The sequence below is a fragment of the Mytilus galloprovincialis genome, chromosome 10 (genome assembly GCF_965363235.1).
Source record: "Mytilus galloprovincialis chromosome 10, xbMytGall1.hap1.1, whole genome shotgun sequence".
NCBI lineage: Eukaryota > Metazoa > Mollusca > Bivalvia > Mytilida > Mytilidae > Mytilus > Mytilus galloprovincialis.
Window position 1 is genome coordinate 45897867 of NC_134847.1, and position 17866 is coordinate 45915732.

A 17866-nucleotide genomic window follows, 5' to 3' on the forward strand; every position below is an offset into this window, starting at 1 on the left:
TTTGAGTGTTTAAGGAAAACTTCGTTTTCAATTTTACTTAAAATCAATGGTACCATTATCACTGTAAATACATTCGCTATTAACTTCGTTCTCCTGGTTTTGGACCAAATTTTTAACTTAAGTATTTTTTGTTGATTATAAATTGAAATGCGTATTTTCATTGTTTTTCATATTTAAAAAGATAAATATGCACACTGACTTTTTTGAGTTTGTGTCTTTTAGAAGCTCTTGGTCTACAGATACCAGTATCTTCATCGTTTATACAGTTTTATGATACATGTCTCAGCATTCGACAAGTGATGAAGAGGACGTGTGGATTAACAGTAGTTGTTTATGCGTACATTATATACTGTGGTGAGCATTTATTTTATAAAACTTGTAATCTATCTTTATATATTGAAAGATAGAAAGACTTCTACTTTTTCAATTACAATAATGCTTATATAACATATAATATTATATACATATTTGATTTACAGTTAAAGTTTTGATGTGTTCAATAAATATAATTTTCTAATTTTTGAAAAATTTATATTAAAACACTGTAAAGATATTTTGCAATGTATAGTTTAAATGGAGCAGATGTATGCAATTGTGAACTCTGCGTGGTAAGTTTTTCTTGGTTTATGCAAAGGATCCTCATCTTTTTTTTTTAAAGTTTCGCCGTTATTTCAATAGACTCTTTCACGTATTTATGTGTAGAAATGTGTCAATGAAGCACCACAACGACCAAAAGACGACCAACATCTGCCACAAAATTCAAAATCATATTTTTCGTAACTAAAATATTTGTTCTTGTCACTTCCCTTTAAATGATTTGTGAGTTTCTCTTTATTACCGAAATACATTGTGTGCATCAATTCCTATCTCACACATTTTTCTTCATTTTGTTACTTTGCTAAAATAATAACATTGTAAATGAAAAGAGATTAAAAGAAAATCTAAACAAATTCAAAAACCTGCTCAAGAACTATATTTTTTTTTTTTAGATTTGAATAAAATTGAATACCATATCGTCTACTGAAATGTTTTTAGATATCAAAGTTATTTCTTTCTGAGTATTAAATAACTTGGTAGTGATCTTGTATTTCTCTAACCAATTCACTGATATCAACTTTGCGTTGTTGAAATGCAAAATTACTTAAAATCATAAAACAAAAAATATTCTTGCATGTCCTTAAATTTTTATTTTTATCTAGAGATACACTTTATTTGCTTTTACAACTTTGATAAGGATCAAGATCCATAATTGAGAACAGTGTCGGGACCATAAACCGATACACAGGACAAGGGACCTTTTATGTTTGGGACACTATGAAACGATTTTGATTTCTTACACCGACTTCCAGACATGTCACAATAACTTTACAACAAATAAATTAGGCAAAAACGAAAAATAATAAAAATATCTTTTAGGTTTATACATTTTTTAAGATTAAAATTCGGTTCAACAATGGTAAATCTATATTTTAAAGTTAAAATCTATTTCAATTCCAATTTCAGCGTTACTCAAACTTTACTATGTCTTATGATACACGCCTAATGACATAAGTTCAACTATAATCAGACATTTATGAACAGTTATCGTACTTTGTCGATCGTATAACAGAGTATACACGTGTAGTTCATCTTATTCAGAATAAACCCATCCTATATGTTAGGATTAAAATTTTGTACTTGCGCTCGTTTCGTCTTCAAAAGACTCATTAGTGACGCTCGCATGACAAAAAAGTTAAAAAGGCCAAAATAAAGTGCAAAGTTGAAGAGCATTGAGGACAAAAAATTCCTTAAATTTTTGCCTAATGTAGCTAAGGTAATCTATTCCTGAGGTAGAAAAGCCTAAATATATATAGTATTTCAAAACAGTTTTGTAAACAGTGAATTCATAATTATATCCATATCAATGATAGTTCATGTCAACACAGAAGTGCTGACTATTGGTCAGAAGATATCATATAAGGGGACAACAGTGCAAAATAGTCAAATAATTAGAAGACAGCTAAAATTAAAAAACCAACACACATAAATGTTAGTATTTAAATTCGTTTTCAGCATTTTTGCCGTAAAAATATTTTTTTTTTAAAGATTTACTAAGTTGAAATTTAAAAAAATCAAGAATTTAACATTGTTACTATTAGTCGGAAGAGCGTTAGTTAAGGAACACAATAAGCTAAAAAATATTGATTTTTTAAATTATATTTGCTTTGGTACTATTTGGGTCTCCAATAATAATCAAAGTACTGAAGTACTGAACATCAGAGGACCTCAAGTTGTGTTGAATTATTGATAAATGACAGGTGTTTATATTATACCTACCAGACAGATATGTTCACCATACAATATAGTACAAATATTAAATATAATATGCTATCATATCTGAGATACTGACTTGAACTAGGAAACTTAACTTTGTGAATTATCGATGATTACTTGGTCAAATGAGAACTGTTAGATTGGCATTATGACCATATAGTTGCACACATACAAAAATCGTTAGCGTATAACTTATAATAGAGAATCAACATAGCAAACAATTCTTCTAGTAGTTATATAGTCACTCACTGAACTATGAAAAAGAGGTTCAAGACAATCATATCAAAACAGATAAATTGTAATATTGTGGCTAATTAAAAAATAAAGTGGGGGAAAATATATTGTTTTGGCGAAAGAGGTGGCGAAAAAAATAATTGACCCAGGGGAAACTTTGGGGCTAAAGATACCAGATGAACAGCAAACTCATAAATGGAAAATAAACTTACAATTCCAAGACTAAAACTGAAAAAGACATGCATACAAATAAAAGTACACTAGAAACAACATAGAAAACTAAAGACTGACCAACACGAACCCCACCAAAACAGGTGATTTCAGTGCTCCGGATGGGTAAGCAGATCCTGCTCTACAAATGGCATTAATTAACAATGTTTGTACTTGTAGTATCCAGGTCTTTTTTCTGAAACATTTAGCTTTTGGTTCAATTGCTAATTAAATGGATGTTAACACAGCAAGATTACTATCCCTTATTCTAGATTTTTGTTGCAGTCAACACAAACTCTTTAAATGTTCATAAATAGCTTCACTGAGTTACATTTGTATCTTGGTTTTATTGTAACACAGTCAATCATTTATCCATTATATTTTTTTTTTAAATTAGCAGCTATACATGTACATTGTAGGTTCTGTTTTCTAATTAGGTCTTTCCACCTTTCCGTGGAAAGACCTATTGATTTTGTTCTGATTATTATTTTTTTTTTCTTCCGCCTAATTTTTTTTCTTGCGTAATTTTGTTGTTTCAAAAGATGTCGCTTAGATATTTGGAATATGATATCGTATAGTTTATACGCTTTAAAACTGACAACCGCGCAGTAAGAGTTATCTCCCCAAACACTGTTTTTCTTGTGGCCACTACTCCTTCGCAACCGTAAAAGATTACGACAAATTTATTTTACCAAATTGCTCGTTACATCTTCAGGATTCGGAGTTTAGTTTTAACCGAAGCTATCCTGATACTCCATATGAGAGTTATTCCCCCTTATGTATTTGATATAAGTGATTTGCATTTCTAACTGGTAAACCATAAGTGATAGAGACCTAGGGTCTTTTAATTTGAGATCCTTGGTCCCAAAAAAATGAAAATTAGGTCAAGGTCAATGGTCAAGGTCATATTCTAAATTTTTTTATTTTGGCTTATTTTTACTTATTTTCAAAACCTTATAACATATCTACATCTTATTTTCACTAAATTGTTAGTTGCGACATGCCGTTACTTATAAATTTTTGTTGAAAGGGTGCGTAAACAATAAATAGGAGTTTTTGCCCATCTTATATTTAGAATTATGCGTAAAGTCATATAACTCATTAACCATACATAATAAAGACCTAGGGTCTTTTGATTTGAGATCCTTGGTTTATGACCTTGAAATTGAGGTCAAGGTCATAGGTAATTTACACGTTCTAGATTTTGACCTTTGCTTTAAATTCATATTTATATATTATAAACTTTATAAAAGCCATAGGAACTGACATTTTAGATTGATTTTTAATATTTTGATAATAAAATAGATCTTCACTTGTGGAAAGACCTTCAATTGTTCTTTGAACAATTGGTTTTTAATTATTAAATGGTTCATTGTAAATATTACAATGTATTATATGTAGATAGCCATTTGCTAATGATGGTATTTTTGTTAATTGAATATCACAACATTTGGATAGTTTTTCAACTGTTAGGTTTTTTTTACTTTGTTCTGGATTTAATACTTTGGATACCACTGGTTTAGCAATGAGAACATTTTGCACTATACATATAACACACAACTACCATATGAATGTGTCGGTCCTTTGTAAGAAACCTGTAAAACAGGCCTTGTAATTTTTTGGTGTATATCTTGATTTCCCGATTGTACATTGATGTGGCCATTAGTTTTCTTGTATATATTGTTTAACATTTGACATTTCATGGCTACATTTGTATTTCTAACTGATTTATATATAGTTTTTTTCTGATTGTAAAAATGTTGTATGGTTATAAGCTTTATTTCTTTTTCATCATTTTGTCTAGAGCTGGTGTCTGATTTATACCAATCATACCTCCCTTTTCTTTTTTTATGAATAATGACGACAGTTTGGTTTTAATTTTCATTTATGTATGTACATGTAACAATATAAAACAGTATATATACATGTATAATCTCATTCCATCATTAATATTGGTCATTGTCGGTATATATTTATCTTTAAGTTTAACAATGTACTGTGAAAGAGCTATCTTTTAACAGATACTTAGTATGTAATGGTTATTGTGAAACCACTGATTCAAAGGACAAGTTTCACTTATTGCCCAAAATAGCCTAAACTATAAAACTCCAAAAAGTTCTCAATTTGGTTCGTAATTTGGGTCTATTTCAAAAGTCTTAACACTCAATAAATCAGTTCTTTTCATAAAAGTACATTTTATGTTCCAAATTTGTCAAAATGTGATGATTTTGGGCAATTTTCAGACCTGAAAGCTTTAAGCCTTTAGGAATAAAGATTTGGCCGCTACCTACATGTACCATCCAAAATGTTTTGTAACCAAAAGAATCCAAATCTGATATATATAATTCATCAATATAAAAACGTTTTAGATCTTGGATGGCAGCCAAGTTTAATTATGCCAAAAACAATTAAAGTTTTACCATAGTTATCTGTGGTATAATTTTCACAATTATTCAATGGTTTTGTTGTGTCTGATATTCGAATAGAAAAATAAAGATGGCAAGACCTGAACGATGCCGCCTAATTTTTTTAAGTAACATATGAACAACAGAGTCAGTGTGGGGCCACTAAGCTAAACTGCCCGCTTTGCACCAGCCAATATAAATGAATGCCTAGGGTGGGAATCGAACCCACATACACCAACTCTGTTGTCCCTATATTTTTTTTTTAAATAAACAAAAAATTGTCAAGAACAAATTAAAAATATTATACAGCGCTCATAGGTTTGTTTCAATAAAGATTTGCTTAGTTTGCTCATGAATGCAGTATCCCAATATTGCTCTCAATAGTATAAATAGGCTCATGTGTGCTCAAACAACCATTTAGATTAGTCTCAATATTGATATATATCTAACTCAATTGAGTAGATCTAGCTCAAATTTTACTCAACATATAACTGATCATATTTGCTCAATTTAAGATCTCATGGGTGCTCATAGATAAGTTAACTGATTGTATTTCTCATAGATATAACTAATCATATTTGCTCAATTCAAGTTCTCATATGCACATATGCATGTATGTGTGAACAAATGTCTAATATAAGTTACTAAAATTTGACATGGATATGGTTACACATTTAAATTAAATAATGCTGTAGAGAATGATAAGCACAAGTATGTCATCAAATTATCATATAATTTTGGCGATACATGTCATATATGGTCAAAATAATACAATACTACAAGCTAAGGAAGACAAACCAGGACAGCAAGGGCGGATGCAGGAATTTTCGAAAGGGGGGTGCTAACCCAGGGCAAAGGGGGGTGCAGGGGGGGGGGGGGTGCAAAACATATGTCCCGATACAAATGCATTGATCGGCAAAAATAAAGGGGGGTGCGCACCCCCGGAACCCCCCCCCCCTGGATCCGCCACTGGACAGTTAATCTATATTTATATCTCCAAAACTGTAAGGTTTCTCCCAATATATCTATAGTAATTCATTAAATGTAAATAACCCAAATTCTGACATTTCAGTGTAAAGTAAGACTCTTGATTTTACGAGCAAGAGTCTTTATACACTCAAAAAGAGTCCAACTCTATAGGAAGAAGAAAAAGTCTTCTCTGAATATTATATAAACAATAAATTCAACCAATAATTATATATTAGAATTACTTACATAGACATAGTCAAAGTCATTACAACTTCCGCGTATTTTCCAGTCAAGAGGACATATTCACATATACTAATGCAACAAACTAAGTCGGAGAAGGAGCGAAGATCCGAAACAGTATCTTAAAAAACAGAAAATAGTTCCGTGTGTGTGTCCAACTGATCAATCTACTTGTTATTTACGAAGAAAAGAAATTTAACTCAAAAAATTGTTGAGATCTTTATAAAAACAAATTGTTGTTATAAAAAATACACAAATAGTAACCTTATCTTTAAAGGCCTTGCAGGTTCTTGTTACTCCTACCCAGTCTGCTGGTATTTTCAAAATGGCTGCGGGGGACGTGACCTGATAATTTATTTTAAAATTATGACAGATTAAATTTTCCTGGTTTTGCTACGTTAATATTATAGACAAATATATGCTACAAACGGTTTAAAAAGGTTACTCCAAATCAAATAATTGAAATATAATTACCTTTCTGTGTATAAATGTGTGAAATAATTTCCTCTCGATTTTCTACACACTCGCTCTTGCCCTCTTGCGCACTCGTGGTATTCATCCGCAACAACAATTTTTTTGATATTGAAGATCGTTTGATTAAAATACAAATATTTCTAACGACAAAACATTTTCATATTATAAATTTTGCATTAAGAAAAATAAAAAAAAAATGAGTATCCATTGAAATCATGAATTTAAAAGAAGTGATACGGAATTTTATTCTGCACTATATAGGTCCGCGGGTCTATAATGTCGGTTATCATTCCAAAACTAATTATATATGCATCTCTTTGATCTTTGCGCGAATTGAAAAGTAGGCGATGGCAATACACCCGAGGCCCCTCAGGGGCCTCTGATGTAAAAAGGAAAAAAAACTAGAATCTGCTTAAATTTTGGTAAATGACCTTTTACAAGCTATTAAGTCTTATATGAACAGATAACTGGGTGTTATTGGGCAAAATATTTACCTCGTATCGAAAGGGGGGGACTGAACATCTGACACAAATTCCAAAAACCTCACCTGTGTACATCATGGAAGCACAAAACACGTTATATTATTCACTGCGGTAAAGCTGATGACCGTAACTGCATTCACGGTCATCCCAAGATGTCGGATAAAAAATTAGGTCAGTTTCTGTATTGTATGTTAAAGTGTTTCTATATCATTTTCTTTATAAAGCATACATTGATACGATGTAAATTTATAAAAAAAATTCACACGGAAATCACTAATTACTAGCAAGAAATGTGCATGAAACGGGAAATTCGATTTGAAAAATTCGTTAAGATGACCGTAAATAATAATCAAAATATTTTCAAGATGACCGTAACATATAACAAGGATGACCGTGATTGGTAAACAGATGACAGTAACTTGTAAAGGATGACCGTAATTTGTAAAGGGTTGACTGTAATTTTAATAAAGAATGACTGTAACTTTTAAAGGATGACCTTCAATTCTATGAAATATTTGTATTCTTTATACAAAACTTCAAAGGTGTTTGTATTCTGCTATCTCATATTGTATTTTCTTGTAATGTTCTATTGTATTTTCTTGTAGACTCTTATTATATATATCTTGTAGTCTCATAGTGGGAATATTATTTCTGCAGTTTCAGTAGGAGGTTGTGTAATCTTTTGTTTGTGTAACTGTTGAGGGATCCTGATATAGCAAATCTCAATTAAAGTCAGCATGGCAATTTGATAGCTAGCCCACATAAATGAGCAAAAAGGACCAAATAACTGCTCCAAAACAAAATGCAAACAAGGCAAATATAAGGGGTTTCAGTGTGTAAACCAAAACATAGTCTCAGCAAATCATACCGGCTTAAAGCAGAAAGACAGTTAGAATAAATAATAATATTTATTAAAAAATCATTTAATTTTGGCCCTTGAGAAACACTCAGCATACAAACGGAATTTTGAGTTCCTGCCTGAGCAAGTCAGCTTGCAACCTTCAGTGTAAGGAAGAACCTGCCTGCCCGACAATGCGCCAGCCGGGGAATGTGAAGCGAGGGTTCTCCACTTAGGTGATGAGACTAGGCGTCTCATCGGCAGCCAGGTAGTGCAAGGGTCTGCCTGGGGGATAGCCCATGTACTAGTGAAGTAGCAGGGGTCTATCAAACTGGCACTGGAATAAATTTGATAAAATTTGTCCCCGAAATGCTTGGGGATGAATGAAATTTTAGAAATGACCAGTGATAAAATTCCATTAAGGTCCAAAAACTCAGATGGAAACAGATGAGTGCCCCCAAGGATTTAGGAGTTTGAATTTATTCACCTTCAATAAAGTCATGAGAAAGAAAGAAAAAAAATAATGAAAATAATGTTACATACTGATTCATAATAATGTTACTACATGTATTACTAATGATATTTAGTATTTAAAGAGTAGAAGTTAATGTTAAAATTTCTTAGCAAAACTGCATACTGTTGGGAAAGCAAACATGAGAATTTTATAAACAATGGTATCCAGTATTCAAAACATAAATGCTATTAAAATAGAATTCAGTATCCCAATTTTGAAAATGTAATAAAAAATGATATTCAGTAGTCCAATTTTTAAAAATACTATACAAAAATGATATCCAGTATCTAAACAAGATTAATTCAAAATTTTACATGTTTAAAGATTCAAACATGAGAATACTATCATTATTAAGTCAGTAAACTGTAATTCAATGATGAGAATGATATAAAAAGGATATTCAGTATTCAATAATGAGAATTTATAAAAATGATATTCAGTATATTCAATAATAAGAATGCTAAAAAAAAAAGATATTCAGTATATTCAATGATTAGAATGCTATAAAAATGATATTCAGTATATTCAATGATTAGAATGCTATAAAAATGATATTCAGTATATTCAATGATGAGAATGCTATAAAAATGATATTCAGTATATCAATGATAGAGTGTTTCAGTATCAGTTTCTGAAATGCAACAACTGCACCAGATTGGTTGGTAATAGATTTGAACATTAGAAGAAATGCATTCAGTATTCAGAGTGGGGGAGAAACTGCCTGTATAACAATCTGCTAGTTTAGGGAATGTGGAGCGAGGATTCTCCACGAAGAGGTGATACTCTTCGTGGAGACACTGATAAGACACTGAGGTGAACAGATGTGTTTTCATGAGCTCCATCTCGTTAACAAAATGGAGCTAAATTTCTTGTTGTATATGTGATTCAAAATCATATCAACATTGTTTATTGGAATTATTAGATATTAAGACAAAATGGATTTCAATTCTACATTTGTGAACAACTTATTTACATCTTTTTCTGGTGAATTTTCTGGATTTGAAAGTGATTACTATAAATGCTACCTAAACAACTGTGATCTATACTCAATTGAGGACTGTACAGATAGAACATTGTCAATTGTTGTCAATTTTAGCAGTGAGAAAATATACTTTATTTTTGAAAACATTATTTTTCAAAATTATGACAGAAATTTGTTCATTCAGAAAGACAGGAACGGATTTGTATATAATTTCATTTATGAAGGGAATAAAGTTGTGATTACACTATACAGTTCGTCTGCAACACTTCATATTCAAGGAAAAGGATGTGGGAATTGGTTCAATGAAGAATTTAGTGTTTTAGGAAAACAATTACACATTGAGGTAACATATTTCCAAACTTCTTTAATAGAAAATAATGCTGACCAGATGTCTACTGGAAACCTTTTATTAGAGTCAATGATAAGCTTTGACAGTTCAGTAACAGACCCAAAGTTATTAGTAACAGATATGTCAAACACGCTGATAACATCAACCCCAATTAGAAACTCGTCTATAAACAGTACTTTTCGTAATCTTCAAAATCTAGATCATTACAACCTAGATTTGCAACAAAAAGTAATCGATTTAAAACAAATGGTTGAATCAATTATCAAAACAATCCATTCAAACAAGCAGGATCAAAGTCTCCCTCTTTCAAAAACTGTTAATTCGTCAACACAAACTGTTAGTACTCAGACAGAAGAACAGGAAAAGACACTGAAGACCCGGCATACTTCGATGCACATTGAATATAGAACTATTTCCACACAGATCTACCAACCCATTGGATCTGAAGAAAAACGTTTTGACCCTCCTCCACATAATGTAGTAGACTACCAACCAAAACCAAAACCTCAAAAACCTGAATCAAGTAAAACAGAATTCGGACCAACAGATTACTCAAATGACAATACTGTTCCCATTCCCAGTCGTTTCACTGGTGAAAACAACAAAACCACACTAATAATTGGGAGTTCCATTTTAAAGGGTATTCAACCCCGTGGACTACAAAACACTGAGGTATGTACCAACAGAGGCGCCAACATAGATAGACTGATAGATGTACTACAAAAGAAGGATATGTCAACATACAGAACAATTATTATCCATATTGGTGGAAATGACTTAGATAATGGTGACAATCTCCAAAGCATAAAAGATAATTACGAAGCTCTTTTATATTTACTGAATTTCAAATGTCACCCATATTGTAAATTTGTAGTTTCTGGAATTCTACCCAGAAAAGGACTTAATATGCATAACCCGAATGAAATGCTGAAAGACCTATGTGAACAGTTTAACTTACAATTTATTGATCATACAAACATGTTTTATGATAAGAATTACAATCTTTCTTATTCTTTTTTTCATCATGATGGAATTCATTTGTCAAAAAAAGGGACATCAGCGTTCCTAAGATCAGTCAACATGCATGTTAGTATATTAAAGCATACAGATCAATCAGATAGGTATTGTGTTCACTGTGGTGAACCAAATCATAATTCAAAATCATGTAGACATGGTAGAAAGGTTCTTTGTCACTCTTGTAACAATTTTGGTCACAAAGAAAAATTCTGTGAATTTTATAATTAGGGTGATGGCAAAGAAGACAAAGCCCTACACAATCAAATTTTGAAAAATTCTTTTGAAATTTTAAACCACATATGTCAAGAATGTAATAATATTTCCTGCACATGTCTCTATTGTATTAAGGATTTAGTTTATCAGAAAATTGAAACCAGCTGTTCAAAATCTTTTTACCAATTATCTAAGCATAAGGATGTAATTAATAACTCTGATAAAATGACATCAGCATTAAATCAATTTGATACAACCTCTCAGCAGGTACCAGACCTATCCCTATCTTTGCCATCTCAAGTTTCTCAAGACATAATGTACAAAACAAATACTTTTGTAATACAAGTCACTGAGGACACTTTTAGTATTGAGGATTTTTTTATATTTTTATTTACTTATTATATAATATGTGTATCATGTTTATGAGGTATTGACAATACTTATCTTATTGATAAGGATACAGAAAATGATGATCTTGTAACATATGGATTTAACAAATGCAAAGGTCTTAAAATATGTTCCCACAATGTTAATAGATTGGAATGCAAGTTTGATGAGATTAGATACAATCTAATGTCCACTCCAAATCCCCCAGATATAATTGGTTATTGTGAAACTTTTTTGGGTAAAAATACTTCTGATAGAGAAATAGATATACCTGGATATATTTTACAAAGGAAAGATAGACAATCCGATGGTGGGGGTGGCTGGGCTGTCTATTTAACAGAAACCACCTCCTTTTCTAGAAAAAATGATTTTGAAATAAGTAATATTGAAACTATGTGGTTTGAAGTTAAACCCAGCTATAAGAAATCTTTTTTATTGTGCTTTGTTTATAGGCCACCCAAGTCACTAATTGGTTGGATAGATAAGTTTGAGGATGAGATTAAGATTGCAATGAAATATAATTCAGATGTAATACTTATGGGAGATTTTAACATAAATTGTTTACAACCCAATAAAATTCCACAAAGATGGTTAACTGCTCTAGAAACTTATAACTTTCAACAGGTAATTAAGGAACCAACTAGAGTAACAAATGAATCAAAAACTTTGATTGACCATATATATGTCACTAGTTTAAGCATGGTTAAAGAGGCTCATGTTTCTAAATATTCTATTAGTGATCACTATCCAATATGTATGACAAGACAAGAGAAATTGTATGATAAAAAACATTCTCATTCAACAATCACTTATAGAAATTCTAAGACTTTTAATGAGCAAAATTATTTAAAAGATTTAAAAAGTGCACCTTTTCAACATATTGAATTTGAAAATGACCCATCTGTTTGTATTGAAATGTGGTACAACATTTTTAATAACATTTTAAATAAACATGCCCCTATTGTGAAAAAGAGGGTAAAAAAAGACAGACAGCCTGAATGGTACAATAAAGAAATCTCATATGCAAGAAAAATGAGAGATAAATATCACTCACTGGGAATGTGGGCTGAATATAGATTCTGGAGAAACAGAACAAAACATATTATTGATAAATCTAAACAGAAATATTATAATGATATGATAAAAGACTCAAAAGATTCTAAAACACTATGGAAATGTATTCACAGCCTAAATCCATCTAATCCATCAAAACCACATGAACTTATTACAACTGGAGACCATAAAACAACCGATCATAAAGAAATTGCTAATACGTTCAATAATTATTTCACCTCATGTGTTGAAAAATTAAGGCATAGTAGGGCACCAATCAACTCAAATTTTAATACTCTGACAAACTATGTACAAATGAAATTCTTGAAAAAAAGGCATAATAAATTCATCATTCCTCCAGTAAAAGTTTCAGAACTATTTGCTGAAATAACTAAACTAGATGTTAAGACATCTTCTGGTACTGACAATATAGGTCCTAAGATTTTAAAACTTAGTGCTCCTTTCATAGCATCTTCCTTAACATACATTTTTAATCGAATGATTGATACTGGTATTTATCCATCTGTTTTAAAAAATGCCAAAGTAGCTCCAATTTTCAAATCTGGTGAAAAAAATGTAGCTAGCAATTACAGACCAATATCTGTTTTGCCAACATTATCAAAATTAATTGAGAGACATGTATCTAAACATCTGTATAAATATTTGACAAAGTTTGATATTTTACATCCTTCCCAATCTGGTTTTAGACCCAACCATTCATGTCAAACTGCCCTCATTAATATTATTGATAAATGGCTACACGAAATGAATAATGGAAATATCAATTTGGCAGTCCTCTTGGATTTTAAGAAAGCTTTTGATGTTGTTGATCATGAAATTCTATGTAAAAAACTTCTGATTTATGGCTTCCATGAAGATACAGTTGATTTTTTAAAATCATATTTGAGTGAAAGAACACAGCAAGTCCATATAAATAATCAGTTTTCTAATAAAAAGTTTATAAATTTTGGTGTTCCACAGGGCTCAATACTTGGTCCCATTTTGTTTGTTTTGTTCATAAATGACCTTCCATTACACATCAAAAACTGCCATATAGACTTGTATGCTGATGACACAACTATACATACATCAGGAAAGACTATTGGTGACATGCAATTAAAAGTACAAGATGATCTCCAATGTGTTGAAAAATGGTGTCATGAAAATAGCATGTTCATAAATTCAGATAAGACGAAATGTATGGTTATAGGTACAAGACAAAGGCTGCGTTTAAATCAAGCAGATCCAGTTCTAACTATTGAGAATAATATTCTTCAAAAATCATCAATTGAAAAACTTTTAGGTGTTAGAATTGACTCTAATCTGTCCTGGACAGGCCATATTAATTACTTATGTTCATCAATTTCATCAAGAATTTTTTTACTCTCTAAAATCAAGAAATTTCTAAATATTGATCTAAGAAAATTATTTTATAATGGTTATATTCTCCCACTGATAGATTATTGTTGTATTATTTGGAGTGGTTGTGCTAAAAATGAGCTAGTCAGAATAATAAAATTACAAAAGAGGGCTGCAAGACTTATTTTAGATGCTGATCCACTTTCATCATCCGCTCCACTGTTTAAACAGCTTGGATGGATGACAGTAGAGAACAGAATCTCATACCACAAATCTGTTTTGATGCATAAATGCCTTAAGAATGAAGCCCCTGTATATCTCACTGAAAAGTTTAAAGAAATGCCAGAAATAAACCAATATCGTTTGAGAAATGCCTCTTGCAAAAATTTACAAGTTCCAAAAGCCAAAACAGAGCTTTATAAGAAATTTTTTATATATTCAGGATCTATTTTATGGAATAACTTACCAATATCCCTGAAAAAGTCAACCTCAAGTACAAGCTCATTCAAAAAAGATTTAAAAAATTACTTGATGGAACATTAAGAAGCTGTGCATTTTTTATATGCATAATAAGTTTCACACACTTACTCAAACTTATGATATTGTTGATGCCAATACTATACATGTCATATATGAATTTGTAACTTTTACCTGTTTTGAAAATTGTATATTTCATAACAATTTTTTATTTCATTATTCATGTATGTGTGTCTGTTTGATATTTTGTAATTGTTTGTTATATTTCATTGTATTTTATGAGGGCCTCGGGGAAGATTAGCTTTACAGCTAACTGTGTAACCCTCTTTAAATAAAGAATTATTATTATTATTATTATTATACTTGGCATCTCATTTGTAGATGTTTGTATGCAAGGTATGCATGGGGATATCCCATGTGCTAGTAGATTACCATACAGGCATGAGAACTATAAATTCATATTCAAACATGATAAATTTTCCTAAACAAATTTGTGAAGAAAATGCCTCTGTTCAGTTGAGGCAATTATAAAATAATACTTTTCAGGCTTAAAAGCTCTCATCATTGAATACGATGTTATAATATGCAGCTATATAATCAATAATTTTTTCGAGGTGTTTGTCAAATTTCACAGCTTTAAAGTACTGTTAGATTCTTGGGTAGATGTAGTATTAAATGCTATGTATACTGCCATCTGCAATTTAAACATTGTGTGAGTAAAAAAAAGTTTAAAATACATATACTCTACAGTAAACATCACTATATCCCAAAATATTAATATCTTTAACATCAATAAGAAGATATAAACAATCTCTATAATATCTAAATTAATTAATAAAACTGTATAGATTCTTGGTTTTGACATATTTTAAATGTAAAGTTGTCTATTTAAAAAGTGTATGTTGTCCAATTTAAGGATTCAAGTTGCTGGAATTAGCTACATCCCGAGTTATGGAGTAGGTTTACAATCATGTTCGCTATAACATACTTCTGGACTGCTTGGGCACTGATGAAGCTGTATGTGTCCTTTATGGTACATCACGATTTACGGCGTAGGTTTACAATTTTGGTTCACAATCAGTAACATACTTCTGGAATGTTTGCACGGGCACTGATGAGGCTGTAATACTGCCTGTAGTCAATAAGCTAATTGTGCTACATGATCTGATTGATAGGTTGGAGAAATAATATGTCCACACAGATAAAGGAACTGATATATACACTTATGTCCATGTTGAAAAGCATTGAGTCTCATTTAAAAAAAGTGAAAATATGCCATGTCTGTAATGTAATCCTGTTTGAAAACATGGGATCATTCTGAACTTGATAAATGTGAGAACCAGTTGCTGAATGTGCTTTAAACCACTGATAAGTTGGTGATACTATGATAAGAATACTGGCAATGTTCATGCTCTGAATAATATGTAGGTACGACTGGAGTACAGTTGAATAAATGTAAAGTTTAATAAACAATAGTGGAAATTATTTGTCCATGCCAAGTAAGTCAAGCTGTAATGCCACATCCAAAGTAAAATGAAGAACTTGATCATGTTGATAATGTCTAATCCTTTTGTTGTAAATCTGGTGAAACCAAAGTGCATACAGGACGTGTCTGTCTCCATTTCCTCAGTGTTAAAATTTGCAATATAAGAAATGAAGAAAGGTGTCAGTAATAATATTTTTTAAGGCAATATCAAAATCTGTACTTGTGTGTAATAATCCTATAAATGTAAACAGTATAACAAGAAAATAACTGTTTGATTTATTTAGAATAATTCAAAAACTGAATAAAATTATACTAAAAGTATCTTTATCTTATTTATCTAAGATCATGAAACTACTAAATAATTATTTTGCAGAATGCATGAAAGGCATGCAGGGTATATATGAAGACAGCAAGTAAAAATAATTAATTTAAAATAGGAAATAAGAATAAAATAAAACATTGATCACTATATACTAATCCAATAATAAAAAGAAATAAAAATCAGGATAGGTAAAATTCCAAGTGGCTGTTTTCTAAATAATATCTAAATTGAAGAAGTGATTATTTTTTTCAATCTCGTCTCTAGTTGCCTTCAGATAATAATAATGCAAAGAAAACTCCAAGCACCATACATCTGTATATAAGAAATAAAAGTCCAAACCAATATACTTGCCTAGAACAGTTGTGTAGAATGTAAAGCCTGTTCAATATATAACACTCATGGAAATCTCTGTATGGTCACAAATATAGAAGGATCTGATGATATATAGATTCTGCTCGATCACATAATACTCTCTAACACAGTAACATGGTTAAAAACTTCACATGAAAAACTACACAAGTTTGCAAACATATAAACTCAGCTGTGTGTAATCCAAAGGTGAAATAAACAAGATAAGTTCATGTCGCAAGAAGTAGATATCTAAAATTAGTATGGTAGCAGTTCAAAAATAATGCAGCCACATTGTGATTGTCGACATATAATGGTAAAAGTTAATGGTAAAAGTTATGAAGTCCAGTTGAATAAATTGAATAATAGCACTGTAAAACTCCACCAACTAGTCAGGCTGCTATGAACCAAGAAACTGATTATACAAAGACCATGCAAATGGTTTTACACACAGATTGGGTACATCTAACATCCAGGGGGAGGAGACTGACCTACTGACCCTCAAATAATATACTATTTATTGTGTAATCAGTATTAAAGAGATCTGGTATCATATTCTGCTTTCCTCTCCTACAGTGATTGTTTGTGACATGTATCTGATTAAGAAAAGATTAGTGTGCCTCCTAGTGAGATTCCAATTGTAACTTCAAGGTGTCAAATGTTAGACTAATCAACCTCAAGATATAACAAGTGGTCTGTGTATGTTAATTAATTGCATCCATGATGTCAGCATCTTTATCATAAAATTAATTACTTGTAAACTGAAATGGCTTTTCTGTTTGTATAAACAATACTTATATTACATATAAGTAAATAATAGTTTTTGTTGAATTTGTCTAATTAGGGGCTTGGTTAGCGAATATAGATATGTTTCATAAATTTCTTTTTAACTATTTGCCGTATTTTGGGTTCATGACAAAAAAATTGACAGCGATACGACGAAATGTTGAAGAAACAAGGATGTGTCCCTGGTACACGGATGTCCGCTCATCGACACCATCATTGTCTATGTTCAATGGACCGTGAAAATGGGATAAACTGTCATATATCATAGGGAAAATGTGTACTAAGTTTCAATTTGATTGGACTTTCACGTTATCAAAAACTTCCTCGACCAAAAACTTTAACCTGAAGCTGGACCGACGGACAGACGAACGGACGAAGGGACGCACAGACCAGAAAATATAATGCCCA

General features: G+C 31.1%; 1 protein-coding gene across 1 annotated transcript in view; it reads left to right on the forward strand.

The window, feature by feature from the left end:
- The first annotated feature begins 228 nt into the window (after positions 1-228).
- The window catches only part of LOC143049499 (uncharacterized), a 59278-nt gene continuing 41640 nt past the window's right edge, over positions 229-17866 (forward strand). The window contains exon 1 of the mRNA XM_076223112.1: positions 229-354. Within this exon, the coding sequence (XP_076079227.1) occupies positions 300-354 (55 nt within the window). The 5' untranslated portion in view covers positions 229-299. The remainder of the gene's footprint in view (positions 355-17866) is intronic.